The sequence below is a fragment of the Arvicola amphibius genome, chromosome 3 (genome assembly GCF_903992535.2).
Source record: "Arvicola amphibius chromosome 3, mArvAmp1.2, whole genome shotgun sequence".
In the NCBI taxonomy this organism is placed as follows: domain Eukaryota; kingdom Metazoa; phylum Chordata; class Mammalia; order Rodentia; family Cricetidae; genus Arvicola; species Arvicola amphibius.
Genome location: NC_052049.1, coordinates 37,176,315 through 37,198,911, shown reverse-complemented (window position 1 = coordinate 37,198,911; position 22,597 = coordinate 37,176,315). Strand labels below are relative to the sequence as shown.

Below are 22,597 nucleotides of genomic sequence, written 5' to 3'. Positions count from 1 at the left end.
AGGGCAGGATTCCCATGGATATCAACCAAACATGGCATTCTGAACTGCAGTATTAAGGCTAGACAAAGCAACCCAGTAGAAGTAATGGGGTCTTAAAAGGAAAAAGAAAAACAAATGGTGCTGGTCTAACTGGATACCTGCATGTAGAAGAATACAAACAGACCCATATCTATCACCCTGCACAAAGCTCAAGTAGAAGTAGATTCTTCTCAACATAAACCAAGATGCACTAAACCTGATAAACAAGAAAGTGAGAAATAGTTTTGAACGTATTGGGATAGGAGACCACTTCCTGAACAGAACACCAATAGCACAGGCACTGAGATCAACAATTAATAAATGGGGCCTCATAAAGTTTCTACAAGGCAAAGAACGCCATCAATAGGACAAAACAGTCTACAAAATGGGAAAAGATCTTCACCAACCCCACATCTGACAGGACTAATTTCTAAAATATGTAAAAAACTCAAGAAATTTGGTTATCAAAAAATAATAATAATCCAATTTTTTAAATGGGGTAAAGATCTAAACAGAGAATTTTCAATAAAGAAATCTCAAATGGCCAAGAGACCCTTATAAAAGGAATGGTAAACAACCTTAGACATCAGGGAAATACAAATCAAAACAACTTGGACTCTACCTTACACCTGTCAGAATAGCTAAGATCAAAAACACAGCTCATGCTATCCTGAAAGTAGAACAAGGGGAACAAGAGGAACATTCTTCCACTGTTGGTAGAAGTGCAAACTTGTACAGCCACTTTGAAATTCAATATGGCGATTTCTCAGTAAAATGGGGAATCATCTACCTATATAAAAATGATTAATAACAGTTTACTCTTCAATTTTATTCTAATGAAAATACTTTCATTTTAAGACAGCTAAAAAAAAAAAAAAAAAGACTGTCAGAGAAATAACTATTTTCATTTATTTGGTAAGTATACTGCACCTGAAGCAGTAACTTTAAAGTTTCTGTTTGGACTGGAGAGATGGCTCAGAGGGTAAGAGACAGTTCTTCCAGAAGTCCTGAGATCAATTCCCAGCAACCATATGGTGGCTCACAACCATCTATAATAAGATTTGGTGCCCTCTTCTGGCATGTGTATATATAATAAATTAATTTATTAAAAAAACCCCACTGTTGTTTTTTTTTAAGTTGCACTCCTTAAATACTTATGATTTGTCTATTTCCACATCTTTCAACTTGTATCTATTACATATCAAGGTGCTGTCAATTTCATACTGTGTTCCAAAGTTTCAAAGATATTCACGAGCCCTGAATAGTATCTAACATGCTATTCATGTTTTACAGAAGAAGAATTGGGTTTATTTAAGTAATACCACTCAGGCATACACCCAAAGGATGTTCTATCATACCACAAGGACACTTGCTCAATCACATAAAAAACTTTTTCTTTTAAACATGTATTCAGTGTGCGCAAGATTTGTTTTTATGTGGTGTGCTGCCTGCATGTTTGTCTGTGTAAGGGTGCCAGATCCCCTGGAACTGGAGTTACAGTTTCTAGCTGCCATATGGGTGCTGGGAATTGAACCCAGGTCCTCTGGAAAAGCAGTCAGTGCTCTTAACTGCTGAGTCATCATCTCCGGTGCTTCATCATGTGGATTTCCAGGGTCAAAGTCAGGTTGTCAGGTTTGGTGTTAAGTGCATTGAACTGCTGAGCTATCGTCATCTGGTCCCAACACTTCCTTCAGTAGCAATTCTACTGTAGACACACACACACACTAACTTATTATCAAAGCAGCATTATTCATAGTAGCCAGAAGGTAAAAGTAATCCAAGTGTCTATTAACAGATCCACAATATACAGATACATGCAAATAGTGAAATACTACTCAGTCTTATCCCAAAAAGTGCTATATATACAAACCTTGAGGTTATAATGCCAGAAGAAATAAGACAAATAGTATATGATTGCATGTACATGAGGCATGGAAAACCACCATGTTCATACAAACAGAAAGCAGAAGAGTATTTTCAGGACTAGAGGAACAGAAAATTATCACTTAGTGCTACTGAGTTAATGTTTGGGAACACACACACACACAAAGAAAGAGAGAATAAAAAAACACAAGACAGACAGTGGTAATGGCTATCAAACAATATGAATGCATTTAAGCCACTGAGATGAATGTGGAGGTAGGATAGAGGGTTAAATTAGTACATTTTATGTGGTAATTTTTAAGGAAATTTTAGAAATACAATGAGGAAAATACTAGATTCATCTTAACCATAACTAATATTTTTAAATCTATAACAGATTTAGAAAAATAACTTTTTGATGCTCTATATTAAATTTTCCCTAATACTGTTTCAGAAAAGAATGTATATAGTCCTAAAATAAGATGGTTTAGAGTATTAATTATTCTTGTTGGAAAGGATCAAAGGCAAAGTTAATTAAAACTTGTCACCCATGTCAAATCAAGAACCAAATTAAAGATCTAGATAAACATTTTATCTGCCTAGAGACTGTACACACAACAGTCATTACAGATTTGTCGGAGGGGAATTCTGGCCTGTGGTATGATGGCTAGTCAACTCCTAAACATATAAAACTAGTAGGTTCCCCTACCACCAGGGTTCATCTGTAATTTGGCTGTTCTACTCAAGGAAGGGCTGTTTAAAGAATGACTCTAAAAGGCTTAGGTTTCCTTACCTGTTCACTGATAACTTGGAATTCTCTCATTTCATCCTCAGTTAAGGGAGCACATGTCTCATCATTTTCACTGTCTTCCTGCCAGCCCATCTCCTTTAATAATCTGAAAGGGAGGAAAGTAAGTTTAATTCAGAGCTTCACCTGGGCAACATAAACTTTGTACAAGAAAACACAATCCACAGTCTGATTACATAGTCCCTAAAATATAAAAGGACTTCTGAGTTTGTTTTCTTAAAAATGAGTTATTAACCAAGTAGACCATATTTGATAGTAAGCAAAAATAAAATGCCTGACGAGGTGATATTTTATTTGTATCTTAATAAACAAAGCTCGCCTTAAGGTCAGAGTGCAAAGTTTAGCCACTAGAGGCCAGGCAGTGGAGGCACACAACTTTAATCCCAAGACTCAAGAGACAGAGGTAGACAAACCTCTGTGAGTTCAAGACTACCCTGGGCTACACAAGATGGAATCAGACACAGATCCAGGAGGTGGTAGCACACACCTCTAATCCCAGTGTTTGAGAGTCATACAGCTTTAATCCCAGCACTAGGGAGGTGGGGACAGGAGTGATATGGCAGGGAGGAGAGAGGAACATAAAGGGGAAGAGTGTGGAGTCTGAGGATTGCCCTTTGGTCTGAGCTTTGATAGAGGTAAAAGGTCTCTCTCTCTCTCTCTCTCTCTCTCTCTCTCTCTCTCTAGCAGCTTACTGCTCTGCTTCTCTGATCTTCAGTTTTAACCCTTTATCTGTCTCTGGGATTTTTTTATTTGTGTTACAGCCTGATTAAGCAATCTTCAGAGTCAAAGTTCTCTATGCTGGAAACCTGCAATAGGAGAGTCAAAAATAAAAACTTGCAAATCCTTGTATTAAAAGTAGTAGTAACAATGTCACTTTTGCTTTTTCTTCAATATCACAATCCAACACAGTTTCAACTGCTCATTAGTTGTACTTGGAAAGGAAAGGCTGCAGAAGCTTCCCTATCTTGAATTTTACAATTTATTCTTCTAATGTCTTGGATATATGGCATTTACTATCCTCAGTGCACAATTAAATCTGAAAAGAGGCATAGAGCACAGTTCGACAATAACAGAAAAATGATTTTTCAAAGTTCTCAGCCTAAAATTATATATTGAGAAATGATTAATAAAGTTTACTCTTTCCAATTTAAAAAAAAAAAAAACTTCCATTTTTAGGAAAACATAGCTAAGAAAAGATTTACATAGAAAACCATTTTGATTTGTTGGACAAGCACATAAAGTAGTAACTTTGGAGTTTCTGTGTTTTTTAAAGGCCAATTATCTTGTAATAAACTTTTTTGAAATTGTACTCCTTAAATATTCCTGTTATTTCTATTTGTATATCTTTCAACTTGTGTCATTGATTTCAAAAATATTTTTCAAAGTCTCAAAGGATATATTAGTACTCAAGAGATTTAAATAGTATCTAACATGCTATTCATATTTTACAGAGGAAGAATTGGGGTCATTTAAGTAAAACAATTTGCTTACTCTACAGCAAAGAAAAGAATTTTAGTATTCTGCCTCCAGAATTAGGATATTACACCCTCAACTGTTGCCTCAAGGCCAATAAAGTCGAATCAGCATTATTTCTTTGATGCCTATTCACTGGCTTTTCTGATACAGTCTTGATTATAACGTAGATGGCTGCCCTTAGAAATGGGATTTCTACTTCAATCATTCAATATCTCCTAATTCAAATGTTATAAACTAAGACTAGTAGAACTGACTGTGTTTGCTTTGACCATTTTTCCTACTTTCTTTTTCTTTTCTTTCTTTCTTTCTTTCTTTCTTTCTTTCTTTCTTTCTTTCTTTCTTTCTTTCTTTGTTATGTATGCAATATTCTGTCTGTGTGTATGCCTGCAGGCCAGAAGAGGGCACCAGACCCCATTACAAATGGTTGTGAGCCACCATGTGGTTGCTGGGAATTGAACTCAGGACCTTTGGAAGAGCAGGCAGTGCTCTTAACCTCTGAGCCATCTCTCCAGCCCCCTCCTACTTTATTCTTAAAGAAATTAAACCTGAAATATAAAAGTAAACTAAAATAAATATAAATGTAACTTTGTAAGCTTAGGAGAAATGAATGTTTTAAGGCTTGAGTAAGACTCAGTGGTTAGAAGCTTGCCTAGCAGGACAGGTTCAATCCCCAACTCCCCCACATACAAAAATGTTAAGAATGATCATAATGACTTTGCTCTAGGATTAGATTTCCTAGATTTAAATGTTAACTACACAGCTTACTGACTTTGAGACACTGAATAATGAACATGTGACTCCTCTGTGAAACAGAAATTCAGTCAATGAAAGACATACAAGTACATGTAATATTTCTTTAAAAAAAACCTGTCTATGTATGCATACATTTATTCATTTCTGTATATGTGCATGCATCCATTCAAATACAAGCTTTTGTTAATCCAAATAGGCACTTTTCATTTTCCCTTCACATACTATGATGATACCCAATACATTATTACTAATATGTAACTTGCACCATGTAGAAACCGTTTCACTTTAATATATCTACACGTGCTTAGTTTCTATAAATTTCTACCCAGTGTTATACAGGATGTGCACATTCTATTAATAGCATTTACATAGATTCTCATTTTCAATCTCCCCATCAATATCTTTATATGAATAGTTTATATACCTCACTATACACTAGTCATTCTTTTAACTTCTCTACATATAATCTCACTAATTTAGGCAAAGCCATAAAGATAAGTATCCCTAATGAAATGGGTTTTTGTCGCCCACCCCCCTTTTATCTCTTGGAGGGTGTTGGTATTTTGAGATAGGGTTTCTCTCTGTAATAGCACTACCTGACCTGGAACTAGGTCTTGTAGTTCTGACTTCCAATTCAAAGAGCCTCCCAAGCACTAGGATTAAAGGCGTGCACCACCAAGGCCCCCCCCCCCCCATTTTTTGTGGTATTGTTTTGTTTTTTGAGACAGGGTTTCTCTGTAGCTTTGGAACCTGTCCTAGAAATTGTTCTGTGGACCCAGCTGGCTTCAAACTCACAGAGATCCATCCACCTATCTCTGCTGGCTGGGATTAAAGGTGTGCGCCACCAAGGCCTAGCAAGAAATATTTTCGTAATGCTCACAAAACAAACAAAAAAAGAACTTATACATGAATGCTTGTAAATGCATTATTTTTAACACTTAAGAAGTAAGGGAGAAGAAAGACGTTCAGCAGAAGAACACTGGCTACTCTTCCAGAAAACCAGGGCTCAATTCCCAGCATCCACATGGCAGGTCACAATCATCTGTACTTCCAGTTCCAGAGTATCTGATGCCTCTTCTGGTGTCCATAGGCACCACACATACATGTGGTAGTACAGACATAAACGTAAGCAAACACTTAAACTCATACATCCTAAAAATGAATATAAAGTCATGCAGTCATACAGTATACTACTAAGCAATAAAAAAGGAACAAAGCACTGAAATACACTAAAACAGGAATGAAAATAAGCTTAATCAATGCCGGCATGAAAGTCAAACCCATATAGAAATCAAGGTGGAATGACTCAACCACAATGGAAACACAACTATAAATGTAAAAAAAAAAACCACCTGTTCATTTAAAAACAAGTCAAACTTAAATGCAAACAAATTAAGACTAGGTGTGGAGACACATCTTTTATCCCAGCACTCGGGAGGCAGTGCCAGGCATAATTCAAGGCTGGCCAAGGTTATATGGTAAGATCTAGCATCAAAAAAAAAAAAAAAAAATTAAGGGTTCAGACTATAGCACATGTATAAGACAAGTAAGAACCTAGATCCAGTACACAGCATCAGCCTATCAATCGTTGAAACTTGATTAAAAAAAAATCTTGAACAGGGATAACGCCAGTTAAAAAGTAAAAATAATTACTAACCTGTGTTCTGCCTCAAGTGAACTGGAAAGAACATCAGTTTGTGGGAAAGTTGAAGAACGAATGATCTGCTGAGAAATCACTGACGCATTGCCGTTCTCTTGTGGAATTTCATTTTCATCAAAGTTTCTGTTTATATCTCTTTCTTGATGAGTACTATTGCTGTTATGCAAATTAAATGAGTCGTCATCCTGATTTTTAGGGAGTTTAAAAAATAAAGAGTGAGTTCTAAAGAAGTTAGTGACAATTAACAGAACCTATCTAGATTCTCATGAAAAATACATTAATTTCAATTATTAATCACTAAATTTCAACGGCATTTTCACAAAAATATATAAGGCCAAAAAGATAAAGATGAAGGAAAAGAAAAAGTATATAATTATACAGCTGGTACTTGCTATATATATAGTCCCTGCTGGACTCATCTTGCATCAAACCTCCTGGCTCCAGACTACAGAGTACTGGAATTATAGACATGTACCATGGTGCCCAGCCAAAGGATTTAAAAAAAGTATAAATTTGTGTCCAGGCATAGCCATGCACACCTGTCATTTCAGCATCTGATTGGGAGTCTAAGGCAAAGGATTATAAATTCCATGTCAACCTGGACACGAGAAATTATTTGGGGGCTGTAATTTCAAAGTATGTTAATCAAGGACTTATTTACAACTGTGTGGGTTAAGAGGAACCCAAAGGATAGAGGCCAGATTGGTTAAGTATCTATAAAGCTGTTGCCACCAAGAGATCTGAAGAAAAAGACAGAGAAACCATGAGATCATCAAGAAAGGGAATCAAGGAGGTAGACTGTTGAAGATGCACACAGGAAGGAACGATGGGATTACAGGCCCTGATCTAACTATTGCCTTTTCAATTTCCTGCTGGGGCTCCTCAAAACTGAATCAAACTAGAAAGCAGAGCTCCTTTCTAATATTCCGTGATTACACAGAACAATGACAAAGTCAAGCACATCAGAGACAATGTACAGAGCTGACCTGTTCTCTAACATCAGTGGTACACTCATCACAAATACTTCTGCCCAAACCAGGTGTGACATGACCAGCTTTCATGGGTGGAAGCAAGAGAGTTAAGAAGTTCAAAGATACCGCAAGTGCAGAGAGTTCAACATCAGCCTTGGTTATATAAACCCTCAAATATTCACCGGAAAAAGACAAGAACCTGCTGGCATGGGCTTAGCGGAGGAAAACTAAAGATAAAGTTTTAGAGTTTACCAAGGTTCTAAATATTTACCCATGTAGTTTAAAAATCAAGAATCACTGTGATTTCAATTACCTTCTCTGAGCCAGCATGACTTTCATCTTCATGTTCCTCTTCTACTCTGTCCCTTTTCAATGCTTTCAAAAATTCACTCTTCTTATCACTGCGCATTCGTGTCAGTTTTGTTAAGCGAGGCTGCTGATTAAGCTTGTCAACAGGCGAAGAGGAATTTGAACGATTACACTAATGGGAAATTCAGAAATACTGGTCAATATGTAACAGATAATCAATATCAAAATAAAGTTCACTATTACCACAGCCTTTTATCTTACACTTATTAATAAGGTGAAATTTTAAAGTATACTAACAATAAATTTCTAACAATATATATTTTTCTTTGCCATTAAATGGCTTACCTCAAGACCTTTCTTATTCCAGAGGTAATGAAGGTCAGATAACCAACAGAACTTAAAATATAAAACTTGGCTTTATTTACACAGCACATAAAAAACAACTTTCCTGGCCATGCTACAGAGTGCTGGGGATTTCAAACATCTCCAGTAAGACTTTATAATCATTTATGGAAATAGGATTTGTCAATGCAGTGCATTTCCCCCAGAGATTAGTGTGAGAAGAAGTGGAAAGGAAAATGACACTGACTTTTCATTTCTCTTGATGTTTTAAGCAGTAAAACACAAACAAAATCTGAATGTAAGAACTCTGTGATAGCAATTTTTAGTTCACAGAAATAAATCATCAAGTTTAATACTAGAAATAACTAAAGAACAATAAACCACTTAGAAAAATTGGCCATAGCTTAACTAAAAAAAATTCTGCAGATAAGGGCAAAATTAGATACAGTTTTGATGTTCTAATAAGAGACCTAAAGCAAATCTTAGTAGAATAGGTGTCTTTGATCCTAGATTAGTTCAGGAACTACCTACTCTGAGTTTCAAAAACATAAAATTTGAGCTACCACATACTCACATATACCTTTCTTTCCTCTTCTCTAATTTACTGTTATTACTAATAAAATGCCCATCACTCCCAAAATAAAACTGTATAAATCCTTATTCATAGCCAAGGTTTAATAGTACAGTGAAACTCCCACAAGCACCAAATAAACCACAATTATTTTAACATGTACCTGAACTAAATTCCCTGAAAAAAATTAAAGCATCTCATCTTTAATGAATCTATGCATTTAAATAAATTGTTAAATTATCAAGATTTAGTAAGTGGGCACCCACAGCACAACCTAGATTGGGAGGAATAGTCATTTATGAACAGGAGCTCCACAGAGCAATACCCCATCTTTTACTTTTAAATACAATACATCCCTCAGCCAGGTGGTGGTAAAACACCTTTAATCCCAACACTCGGGAGGCAGAGAGATGTCCACGAGTTCCAGAATGGCCAGGGTTACACAGTGAAACGGGGGAGGGGGGGATTTACACTCCTTAAAAAATGTTCAGTGGCATACCTCTTTCACTGAATTTGCTGATGGACTAATACTCTTGGCTGTTGACTTAAAGGTATTAAAGTTGCCAACACCGTATGTAGATTCATGAGGAAAAGAAGTCCCAACTTTGTTTTCTTTAGTTTGACTTTTCCATTGTGTAGGCTAAAGAAAAACACAAGAATCAATAGTTACCAAAAAGAAATTTATGAAAACAGAAGGTGAACACAGTAAACAATGATCACATATAGCTCTTAAGTAATTTTACACTACTTTCACCACCTCTCCATGGTTCTTTGACTTTCATAACTTTTGCTTTATTACTAGTTTTTTGTTGTTGTTGTTGCTGCTGCTGCTGCTGCTGTTGCTTTGTAGAGACAGCATTTATCTATACAGCCCGGGAACTGGCCTAGAACTCACTATTCTCCTTATCAGGCCTCTTAGTATTAGGATTATAGGTATGGCTCTCTGTGTATTTTTCTACAAATAAAATAGAGGTTTAATACGCAATAAAAACATCTAAATCTGGGGATGAAGAAATGGCTCCGCAGCTCTTGTAGACAATCCAAGTTCAGCTCACAATTGCTTGTAAAAATCTGGCCTCTTCAGGCACCCGCACATACCACACACAGACATGCCCATACACATGATTTAAAAATAATAAAAGTAACCCAGGTGTGCTGGCACATGCCTTTAATCCCAGCACTCTGGAGGCAGAAACAAGTAGATCTCTGTAAATTGGAGGCTCCTCTAAACAGTGACTCTGTCTCAAAACACAAAATAGTGACAACGATGAAGATGGTCAAAAAGATGGCTCAGTAAATAAAGGCATCTGCCTAAAAACACGAGTCTACCTGTGCACTTCAACAGGTACACATACAACTACACACAAAATGTGATTTTTAAAGTAACAATTTTTTTCATCTAAATCAGTTATTTTCAAAATTCTGTAAGAGGGGTTTGTCTTATAATAAAACTCATGAACCTTTCAAAAACTTAAAACTGAGCACCAAGTAAACCAGTATAATACACATACCAAGCAAATAAACTCTAGTCCATCCAATAGAGCAGAAACTATAAAAATTCAATTCTCTAACCCTAAGCAAAATACAAAGAAACTAAAAACAAAAACCTCTCTCTCCTCCCCCCAACCCCGTGTGCGTGCGTGCGTGCGTGTGTGTGTATGTGGCTTCTTTTTACAGCAGATGGAGACTGTCACAAAAAACAGTGACTGGTCAAAGTGCAGAGAGTAACTGAGTGTGAGGTGCCACTTCACAAATGGGACATCTATAACAAATTTGGTTTAAATGCAAGGACTTACTTTTGTAGGTGGAACAGCAGGTTTGGGGACTAAGCCTTTATAAACACTCGGACCAGTTCCATTCTTAACTGGCTGTGATTGAAGGTTTCCTGCTACTGGGAATCCAGATAGCTGTAAGTCTTTTGTATTACCTTTCTTAATGACCAGCATTCTTGGAGCTCTAGATTTAGGATTCGGGGGATATTCTGCATAAATAAAGTACAAATATGTATTATATACAATTTCAAATTTTAGAATAAATGATCCCAACAAAACCTTAACTGCATTTTAAAATACAGTTCAGTTGGTCTGGGGTGAAATGATCTAAGTGAGTAAAGTCAAATTCCAGCTTAAGAAATAAAGCTAAAACATAATCTTAATAATCATAAGAGTTTCGGCAATGCCTACTAATACAGATGACTGCAGGCTGAAAGATATAAATAGAAAACAAAAATCTATAAATTTTCACTTATTTTTAAAAAACTTTAAAAATTTTTCATTTCTATATAACATTTCTAGTTTCCCCTTAAGCCAGTCTTAAAAATCCAAAATTTCCTATTCTTCAATTCCTTCATTATACTAACAAATTATTAATCAATGAGCAAGGACCCACAATCTCAACACTTCTAAATGTCTATTAGATCAACTATTAGCTAAAAATAATTTTCATAATACCAATTCATTCCAATATTTACAGTCCATGTAATATTAACTTAAGGTACTATGTGAGGTCAGTTTTCTAAAGTCAGTCCAGAGAATAACTGCTAAAAGAAGATGTTCTCAAGACTATGTACTTGCTAAACACATTGTTCCTGGAATTTAATCAATTTGTATGTATAATCAAAGAGATATTAAACAGTCTCATCATTGTCACATCCCTTACCAAAAAAAAAAAAATCTGAAAGTATCAGTTTCATAATTAGATTTACAATAGTTAACTCATATCAAAAAATCTAAATTAAAATTAGATCGGGTTATTAATGGCATACTTTATGAATTAATGAGCTGGGTAGATGTTTGTGCTGGTACACTGGCTCCAAACTATCAACTTCCTACTGAATCCTCCTAACAACACTGAAAGTACTCCTAGGAAACCTCAAGAGACTCCAGTTCATCTAAGACTTCAAACTCTCCAAAAGATAAAACTGATTTATCTGCTACTGCCATACTGACTGATAAAGAATTAAGACTTAGAAAATGAAATGAGGGTTACTGTACTAAAAATTAAATATATGTTCAATTACTAAGGAAAATATCCCATGTTTTGGTACCTTAAAAGACTTAATAGCTTAAAAAACATCAAGCACACAAGAAGTTATGACATCAAAGTATAGTTTTACTGATATTATTACACAAGGAAGTCTAAGAAACCAAAAATGGGAATGAAGATCTCAAATAGAGAACAATGAAGGACACTAGACATTCTACTGTTTCAATGATTTTTAGTAAAAATATAATAGAAATTAGTAATTTTTTAAAAAAGCGCTAGGCAAAAAGATAATGAGTATGAGGCCTGCTTGTGCTAAAACTGAGACCCTGCTTGATTCCTCCTAACAAAAAGGTTCTTGAAATCAATCATGACTTATAGGTCCAGCATTTTTAAAAAGGGAGATGGGAGATTGCTTGTGCCCAGGAGGACCAAAATGGCTTTAGGAACATAGTATTATCTCATCTTACAATGTGGGTGGGGATGGGGTGTTTGGTAGTCCAGTGGTTAGGATTCACTGTTCTGAAGGGGGGAACTAAAATTAAATATAAGACAATATCTTAGCCTTTAAATAACACCAAGGAATCTGAGGCATAACTGATTTTTAAAAGGTATCATTGCAGATATCAGGCTTTGAAAGAAGAACATTTCAATCAGTATATGACTGATGATCTCTGGTTCAATGTGGATGGCTAAGCAACTAACTTCATCTTCCTTCCCTAATAGATTCTTCTATATTCAATTAGCGCAATGGGCAAAGAAACCAAATAAACTATGTAGTAGTAGCAAAGGAATGATCAATACACATTGCTAGATGGAGAAGTGAAGGCAAAAGTTTTGGTTTAGAATGTGCAGAGAGAAATACAACAACTGAGAATCATCTGCCCTGTGGACTCTCAGAAGCAATGAAATTAAATGAAAATATCAAAATATGGTAGGAGAAAAGACTTTTTCCAGGCAAAATTATATAATTCACAACTATTCTATGTGTTTAAACTGCAAGAAAATGGCTTTGATACAGGTTAAAGACATGAAGAAATATAATTTTTATGCACTAAGCACTGAATTTTAAAAGTAGAAACAGGACATGTATTGTGGTGCATGCCTGAAAACCTAGGATTTGAGAAGGTGCACATCAGTATGTATTACATGCTTAAGACCCTAACTGTAAAAGGGGGTATAGGATAAGAATAGTAAGAGACAGAGAAGACAGAGCATAGATATAATTCTTTCTTTGATCCTCAGGTTGATTCTGACTACAAATTTCACCTTTCCTAAAATTGGATTCCTTGAAGCAAGAAATATTCTGGATGTTTCTTCAATGAGGTCCTCAGTGCAAAGAATGATGGAATGCCCTATAAAGAAGAAATGTGAAGCCTAAGAAGTCGCTCTCAGAAGAATAAGCAGCAAAAGTAAGAGATGACAAACATACCAGAAGAAAGATGATAGGGAATAAGAGTGAAGAGAAGCCTATATCGTGTTATGTTTTAAGTATTTGAAGTATCATGATGCAAGAAAATAGGATTTTGTACATGATTGTCAAGCTCTAATATTAATTTCCAAGTAGCTCTAACCTTATTATATAACTTTATAGAAGATGCCTTTCATTTATAAGATACAGTATTGTTTTAATTATTTATATTTAAAATATTACACAAAATATATACAAAGGGCATAAGCTATTTTTAATACTGTAACAATTCAAAAGGTATGCTTTTCTTAGAAAAATTAACATATAAGAAAATTACAAGAGAAACATGCAAAAAGATATCTATATCCTATAAAGATATTCTGAATAAAATATACAAAAGTTGCCAAGTTAAAATTTTCGTGAGGCAAGTGTGATGGCTCAGCAGGTAAGAACACATGTTATCACACCTGAAAAAACTGAGTTCGATCCCCAAGGATCAACATGTTGGAAAGAGAGAAGTTGACCTCCATAAGTTGTCCTGACCTCTACACACATACCACTGCCATTTCTAAACAAGCAACTACAAAATAATAAACAAATACAATTTTTAAAGGAAGTTTTCTTAGGGATTGGAGAGGTGGCTTAGTGGGTCAGTCAGAGTGCTCACCGTACAACCATAAAGACAAAAATCCAAAGCTCTAACACCTATCTCTGTAAAGGCCGGTATGGCCCCATGTGTGCCTGTAATCCCAGCATTGAGGGAGCAGAGATAGGAGAACCACTGACTGCCAGCTTTGCTCCAGGTTCATGTGTTCATTTCAAATAAATAATGTGGAGAATGATAAAGCAGAAAACCCAACATTCTCTTCTGGCCTCAGAGGCCAAGTTTGGGCCAAACCTGGGCTACAAAATAAGACCCTGTGTCAAATAGTCCCACAGAGAGAGGGGTGCTCTTACTATAATAATGACCTGCAAGTAATGGAAAGAGTAACAAACTAATTTGTACACTGACATATTCATTTAATACTATTTTATTATTTATCTCTTTAGACTATTTCTCAATTCTTACATATCTTTGTAAGTATGTAAATTTTTAGATTCAAATACTATCTCAGATCTTTGTTAATAATAACTGTTAATGAATTCTATTCTAAAACTATAAAGGTAATGTGTTTTAAATTTTCATATTATTATTTCCTTCTAGTATCCTAAATAACTCATCTTACAATAAAGTAACTTTTTATTGCTGTCTTGTCATGTATGCCCTTTCTTCTACCTACCAATACAAGAATACTGTGTTCTGCTTCCACGTATGCCTGCAGGCCAGAAAAGGGCACCAGATCTCATTACAGATGGTTGTGAGCCACCAGCTGGGAACTGAATTCAGGACCTTTGGAAGAGGCCGAGGCCTGCAGTGAGTACTCTTAACCAGTAAGCCATCTCTCCAGCCCACAAGAATCAGTTTTTAAATTTCTTAAATCAAAGTCACTGGTAGGATGAAAACTGGCTTAAATTTTTCAGAAAAAAATTAGAATATTGCTAAAGATAGTAAAAAGAACTAAGGTAGATGAGACAGGAAGACTGAACATTTGAGAATGACCTGGCTAGAGAGCCTTAACAACTCAATTCACTGATTCAATCTTTTTCTGTTTTTCACTATAGTTTTTAATTACTCAATTTCCTACTGTAACACTTATTTTTGCAGAGAAAAATAATCTGCTAAACATTATTTGAAAAAAAAACATAAGACCTTGATTTTTACTGTTTGAATGTTCTTTAACAAATCTGTTTTAATCTACAGTTGTTTTAATCAAGTAAGTTAACACTGTTAACTTTACATTACTATCAACAGACACAGTGTCTTTCCTTTATATCTCCTGCTTCAGTTATATAAAGAACAGGCTTAAAGATATCTTACAAGCCATGCAATTCCAGAGCTTAGCAAACACAGGCAGGAAGATAAGAATTCAAGTTCATTTTAAGACCCTGCCTCAAGGTGGATGGGTGGCAAAGCTTTGCAAATATAAACAACTCCTATGGTAAGTAACTGAAATGTCTTTCCTTTTAAAATTTTACCCTTCTTTCTGTTCGTGCTTCTTAACAATTAGTATTATAAGTCTATACCATCATACCCACCAAAGTAAGTCATGTTTCTGACTGAAGATTTATTTTCCTCAAACTCTCTAATCATATTCCATTAATTTCTCCCACTCAGTATTAAAACTGTTGCCTTCCTCTTTTCCTACAATGCCACAACGGTCAGTTTTTTTCACAAGACAGATAGTAAAGAAATGTATTTCAATATTCAAGCAAATTATCTATTGACAATACTCTCTTAATCCAGTTTAAAAAAAAGACTTCTGAACAAAAATATTTTAATAATAATGTATATCAGCTATAAGCAAAACACAAATATGAATGCTGATGAGACGAGTACATAACATAAAACATTATTCTTGCATGACTTCATATCTTAAGGACTGACAGTTAAATAGTCCTGGTGATATGCACAAAGCACAGTCCATTAGTACTTCTGAAACATCACAAGTCTATCAACAGTGTCCTCGATTTCTGGCACAAACATAAACATTCATCTTTCTCCTTGTTCCTCAAACTCCAAATAAAAAAAGTAACACAATAATTTTAAAATTCTCAGTAACACACTGCCAAGTATCCTGAATTGCTATTTTGGCATTATGTAATTAAGAACACATAATAGCATTAATCTTTTCTAATAGCTGTAAACTGGTTAAGACAAAAACAGTACGGAAATTCTGGGTATAGAAAGCTTGGATGAAGGTGTTCCCAATAAGGCCAGCTAAATCCCAAGTAAAAATAAACTTAGGTAATAACTTTATTTTAAATGGCTTAATTAATTTTTCCCTCGAGTCATTTTTTTCAAAGGAGTATTATGTTAAGAATAGGCCCCAAGTATGAGTGACAAAGTCATAGTTTGGGGCACAAACCTTTTTTTCTTTTTATGTATACTGAAGTTTTGTTAGTAAATTTTTGCTTACCTGGAAGTAATCACTAGAAAAGTTCTATTGAAGTCTTTGCTAAAATCCTCTCATCTTCCTCAGGAACATAGCTATTCTAAATGTTCCTATGAGGAAAAGCATACTTGGGAACCCAGGGTGTAAAATGAGAAAGGAATAGTGCAGTGTGATACAATGAAGAGTTTCATTGTATTCCTATGGGAAGTACTAGAAATTTAACAATTAACCATTCCATAATTAACCTTTTGTTTTGTTTTAATGCAGACACATCTTAGTTTACCTAAACAAATCAAAAAGTTTACCTCCCATTTTAAATCTTTTCCACTAGAATTCAAAATCCTTAAATCAACTCTGAAACAGCAGAACCAAAATCTTTATACTAATACATTTTAGCCTAGTTTTCAAAACTGTCTTTGTCTTTAAATCATTTCTAAGAGTAAGTCAACCAAGGTAACATTAGTATCTTATAGTTTATATGACAAATGCTGATATTCTTGACTTTTAAATTTTACTTTCATTCCACTAAAATCCAAATTATTCCTAATTTCTTAGAAATTCTATTTAACACTTTTCAGGAGATTCTATATTCTTATGCAATCAGTTGTTCCCAGAAAAACTGAATAATAAGGAAACATACCTAAGAGAGGAGCTTGGGAGATTTTTTTGGTTGGGTATGTGTGTGTCTGGGCGTGTAGGCCTGGGGAGAGTGGTAGAAATACTAATTTGCAATACAGAAAAAACAATGCCATTCACATGGTTCTAACAAAAATGTCTGCCACCCCCTCCCCCACCCTCAAAAGCCATTAAATAAAAAGGGAGATCAAAAGAAACCAAAATAATTTTCCAGTTTTAACCCATAAATACAATTAAGACTAGCACAGGAAGTGGCAAAGTTTAAAATAATGCCATTATTATTAGGACTAGCATGCTATCATAAGCCACAATCCTTTTGTTTAGTAGGCTGTTGGTTTTCAATTAGAAAAGTCACAACTGAACATGTGTACAAGTTTTAAAATGGATAGCACTTTTAATTTGGTATCAAATTCAAGTTTATTTTTCAAAAATTTTACAAATTTTCCATTATTTTAAACTTCACTTAAAACTTTCTAATTTGTACTATGAGTGCAATTTCTTCTGTAAGATATTATCAAATTAAATTCAGCAGTTTTAAGGGAGTTATTTACCAGAAACTCTCATTAAGCTTTAAAAATCATATCAAATAATTTCTAATATAGACTAATCAAAGGAAAATCTATACAATTAGTTTACCAGTCTACACAAAACCATTTTCATACATAAGAAAGATTAACTTCGTGTTACTAGAAACTTATTTTCCCAGTTAGTCAAATTTCAATTAGAAAAAACTAAAAATTTAAACTATATACTGAGTTATTTGAGATTATCAAGGCTGCTCTCAAAACTGCATTAACCTAGAATCATTCTTAAAAAGCAAATACTTAATGACTCTAGCATGTGTAAAATAAGTATTTCAATTCAAATTTATACCCCAAATTTCTTCCTTTTAAAGGTATTATTTCAGCAACTTAGCAAATTAAATGTAATTATTATTAGTTTTACTGTACCCTATTTTATACTTTTTTTTAAAAAGGCAACCTACAAATACAATATATTCTGTACCTCAAAAAAAAAAATAGGTAAAATATTACTTACCCCATACACCCGCAGCTAAAGATTTATTCTGATTTGGTTCTCTCTCATATTCAGGATTTAAAGATGGCTGAAAGAAAATTAAATTTAAAAATGTACCAAGGCATATAAGTGTGATCCTTTAAAGAAAACACATGGTTACACATCTTATAACTGAGTAATATGCAGGAGCAGCTCTTAGTTATAATAACTAATTCTCCATAAACTTTCTTTCAATTTTCTCTGCTAACCATCAAAATGTCTGTTTATTCTCACCGCTAGTTGGAGACAAAGAGAATCTTTACCTTCACCAAACTATTAGGATAGCATTTGAAATAAAGTGAACAACAAAGACACAGGACAGAAATGTAGCATACTGGTAAAGTGCTGGTCTAATACATGCCAGGCCTAGTTAAATAATAAACACTATCTATCAAAAGACAAAAAACCACAGAGCCAAGGTATCTATCTACTGGCCCCTAGAGTAGCTGCTTCCTATAAAGGATAGGGAACAATGGTTTTAGTTCAAAGTGGAGCAAGACAGCAGCAAATGAAAAACCCCAGTCAGAAGTATAATGCTTTCTTCAATATACAATTCTGACAAAAGAGATGAAAATTATACTCTTCACCAATTCTAATAGGTGTTTTTATCAATGGGAAGATGAAGCAAGAAAATTCAGAATGTCACCCCAAATATATAATGAGACTGAGGATAGCCTGGGCTACATGATAGCCTGTCTCAAAGAAACAACAGAAGGAACTTAATACAACTGTATGCTACTTTTTCTGTAACTTGCATGTCAAAAAAGAAACAAAGCAAACACACATTCCCAAAGCAAAGTATAAAATTTATTTCAAAGGGTGCTAAGGATTATTCAAAAAAATTAAAAGCATTAATTGTACTCTAAAACTAATCTTGGTAGATGTTTACTCTAGAATCCTAAGTCTTATAGTTTCTTTAGAGTAACTTTACAGCATACCAGGTTATTTTTCATATTACCTGGCAACACAGCCTGATTTCCTTAAGGAAGACACTTAACATTTATAATGAACAAAATGAATCCAAGTACAAATACTTTATAATTAAGCACAAAAATGAATTATTATTAGCATGGAACTAACATTACTATAAAACCCCATAAGAATATATATATATACACATATACATATACATATACATATATATATCAAACCCTTACACCTAATTCCTTCACAGAAAACAACTAAAGAAAGAAATAAGCTTATTTAATGGCTACATATATTTTCTTAATTACATGATAATATTAAATATACTACTGTAATCAGTATAGTTTATATATTAACTATAAACTATGTCTATACTCCAGACCTAAAGTTACAATAACTGATAACCACTATCCTAGAACTGGAAGTGAGAGATAATAAAATAGGAGCAATTAGGGTGGCGTGGGTTTTTTTTTTTTTATAGGGGGTGAAACACTGTGATCACTCTGCATCCCTGGCTGTCCACAAACTCAGAAATCAGTCTGTCTCTGCCATCATGCCTATCAGCCATTAGTACTGGATAAACTAATGGTACAGGTAACAATATATGGATAGAGTAGGATGTATTTATATACTAGGGAATTCCTTTCTCCCTCCCTCTCTCATACATGAATAACAGAACAGCCATGAATTTAAAAAAAGAGAAGGTGGTTTACATGGAAGATGAGAAGGGGAAATGATATAATTTTATTATAATACTAAATTAAGAAATAAATTTTAAAGGAGCTTATAATATGTGATGTGTTTAATTCACTAGAGTTTCATTTTCTAATAATTTTTATTTTTATGTGCACTGATATTTTCCTTGCATATATTCCAAATCTTGGTATTACAAACAGTTGTGAGATGCCATGTGGGTTCTGGGAATTGAACCCAAGTCTTCTAGAAGAGCAAGCAGTCAGTGCTCTTAACTACTGAGCTGTCTCTCCAGCCCCTCACTACATTGTTTAATGCACCACAAGAGTACACTATTATCCCAGTTTGATGATGTAAGTTAAATTACCTGGTGATCATCAAGAGGAAAAAACAGACCATTCAACTGGTTAAGATGCAGCAATGTTACTTGATCAATGTTACTTGAAACGAACACCTAAAACAAATCATTTCCTCTTCATTTTCCCTAACCACTCCCTTGCTCTAAACCCAATCCATCAAATTCTTTCCCTTGAGCTACCTGAAATGCGACCAAAAACGTCCAAATACCTTGTCTTTGGTTATCAAAGTATTTAAACAAAGCATTACTTTTTTGTCACTAGTCTTCCACTGGAATAATTTAAGAACTAAAATGTTTTACACTAAATTTCTTCCTCCCAGGTTTTGTCTTAGTTTTTGTGGTGCTGGGAATCGCACCCAGGGTCTTAAACATACAAAGCCCTGAGCTACACGCACTCCCAGTTTTTATGTGCTGGCAATGCTTGTTCCTTCTGATCAATTAAGTCCCAGATTCAATGTTACAAAGAAACTTCTCTAGACTTCCCTAAGTAGCTACTCAGTCACTTCCTATTCAAATTCTCTGCAAAATACAAGTTATTTTTTTCATTTGATATTGAGTCTTCCCACTAGAAATAACTCAATGAGAACACAGATTCTGCCTGTCATATTAAACTATATATTCTGCATGCCATGAACAAGACTAAATACAGCAACTCAAATACATACTAAGAAATAGTAGTAATAATATATAAAAAGAAAAGTGCTGATTCTCTACTTACACAACATATGAATTTTAAATTGTCAGGAATGAATCAGAGCCAAGAACACTTGGGAAATGAAGACAAAGATTATCCTCAGCTACATAGTAAGTGTGGGGCCAGCCTAGGCTACACAAACCTTAACTCAAAACACCAAAAAAAAAAAAAAAAAAAAAAAAAAAAAGAAAAAAACACCACAACAATAAAACCCAAAGTAAGACTGTTACTGGGTCATTTTTCTTTAACTTAAGAAGCACAGTGTTTAGAAGACACATACTGAGATTAAGGAGCAAGAAAAAAAAATGAAATCTCGTTTTCATTAACCCAAGAGAATCACATGAGCCCTAAGTTCCAAACAAGCCTGGGCAGCATAGTAAAACCCCATCTCTTCAAGACTGTGTGTCTGTGTCTTTGTGTGTGCGCACATGAGAAAGTAAGAGATGAGGCACTTTGTAAATAAGCCACTAAACTAAGGAGGCTACTAGTTCTAAGGGAAAGTATTCAATTTTCTTAAGGAATGAAAACAACATAAATATGCCAAAAGATTCTGAAAGGGGTGGAAACAGAGGAGGAAGGGAATTATTTTAAGGGCAAAATTGGTCACTAAAAATATCCCTTTAAAGTGGCTAGGGGAGATGACTCAGGAGGTAAAGGTGCCTGAGTTCGAACTCAAAAACCTGAGTTCTATTACCTGAACACATACTATAGAAAGAGAACCAACTCCCTGAAGCTATTCTCTGGAGGTAACTTATGCTTTTAATGTCAGCAAGTGGAAAGTAGGTACAGACAGGCAGTGAGCTCAAGGCCAGTCTGGTCTATTCTGTAGTTCTAGGGCAGTTAAGAGTTAGATGGTGAAACCGTATCTCAAAACATTATTAAGAACAATGTTTAGCATGCTGTATATGTTCTTTCATTAATTCCACAGTCAAGGTATTATATTTGCCTTTTTTATTGTATTAGCAGCCATGACTAAATATCCTAGAAAATTAACATAGAGGAGAAAATGTTTACTTTAGTGCATGTTTTCAGAAAGTTCAGCTCACTAGAGTGGGAAAGTCACTGTACAAAAGTGAAATTATGATCATGGGAGCGGTAAACAAAAAAAAGGGGGGGGGGAGTAACTCCTTTTATTCCATCTGAATCCCAAGCCCACAATGTCCAAAATTCAGAATGAGTCTTGCCCCTTTTAATTCTCTGAAACTGGCAGCCTGGTCAACATGGTAAGTTCTAGGAAGTTCAGGGCTACAAAATGAGACCCAGTCTCAATAAAACAAAAAGCCAACATATCTTGACCTCCACAACACACTGTGGCCTACACCAACATACACACATAAAAGCACACAAACAAAACTAAAAGGTAATTTTTAAAAAGGTGTGTTCCGTACTTTAAAATAAAGTAGCTCAACTTAGCCTGGGCTGAAGCATGAAACCCTGACTCAATACAAAACACCCACAACTGGACAAGCACCTGTTAGGATGATCCTACAGAAAATTACCTGAATGTGGTGCATGCCTTTAATCCCAGCACTTGGGAGGCAGAGGCAGGTGGATCTCTGTGAGTTCGAGGCCAGCCTGGTCTACAAAAGCTAGTTCCAGGATAGGTTCCAAAGCCACAGAGAAACCCTGTCTTGAAAAATCAAAAACAAAAATAAAAAATAATGATCAAATGAAAATTACCTGTACTAATATAAAAACAACAGCAACAACAAAAACCTAGAGGTGCCCTGATGCTGAAACGGCACTTGCACAAACATCGTTTGTATTAAAATGTTGAGAAACTTACAAAATCCTCAGCCTCAAACTGTCTGCGTTCTCTTTTGTCTTCTTTCCTCCCAGTTTCATTGTCAGGGATGTTGTTTTCATGTAGTCCTTGGCTTTTTCCAGAATGGAAAATACTGCTACGAGAACGGGAATTTCCACCATGGTATCCCCCTCGATGATTTATGTTTTCTGTACCATTTCTGCCATGCGTACGCCATCCATTTTTTTCTTTCCTCCCAAAATTACCTTTATTTGATAACAGTAAAGTAATATAAATTCAAAGATAGTTATATAGTGACTGAATAGCAATCAAAA

The 22,597-nt window shown here is 34.8% G+C and overlaps 1 protein-coding gene across 3 annotated transcripts in view; it reads right to left on the bottom strand.

The window, feature by feature from the left end:
- Window positions 1-22,597, bottom strand: part of Gpbp1 (GC-rich promoter binding protein 1) — a 68,860-nt gene that overhangs the window by 5,180 nt on the left and 41,083 nt on the right. For 2 of the 3 annotated variants that reach the window (XM_038321578.1, XM_038321577.1), the window contains exons 5-12: window positions 22,305-22,528; window positions 17,832-17,898; window positions 16,798-16,857; window positions 10,568-10,752; window positions 9,271-9,411; window positions 7,863-8,030; window positions 6,576-6,763; window positions 2,675-2,777 (exon numbers count right to left, since the gene is read on the bottom strand). In XM_038321578.1, the coding sequence (XP_038177506.1) occupies window positions 2,675-2,777; window positions 6,576-6,763; window positions 7,863-8,030; window positions 9,271-9,411; window positions 10,568-10,752; window positions 16,798-16,857; window positions 17,832-17,898; window positions 22,305-22,528 (1,136 nt within the window). The remainder of the gene's footprint in view (window positions 1-2,674; window positions 2,778-6,575; window positions 6,764-7,862; window positions 8,031-9,270; window positions 9,412-10,567; window positions 10,753-16,797; window positions 16,858-17,831; window positions 17,899-22,304; window positions 22,529-22,597) is intronic. The other variant, XM_038321579.1, reaches the window with a different exon arrangement.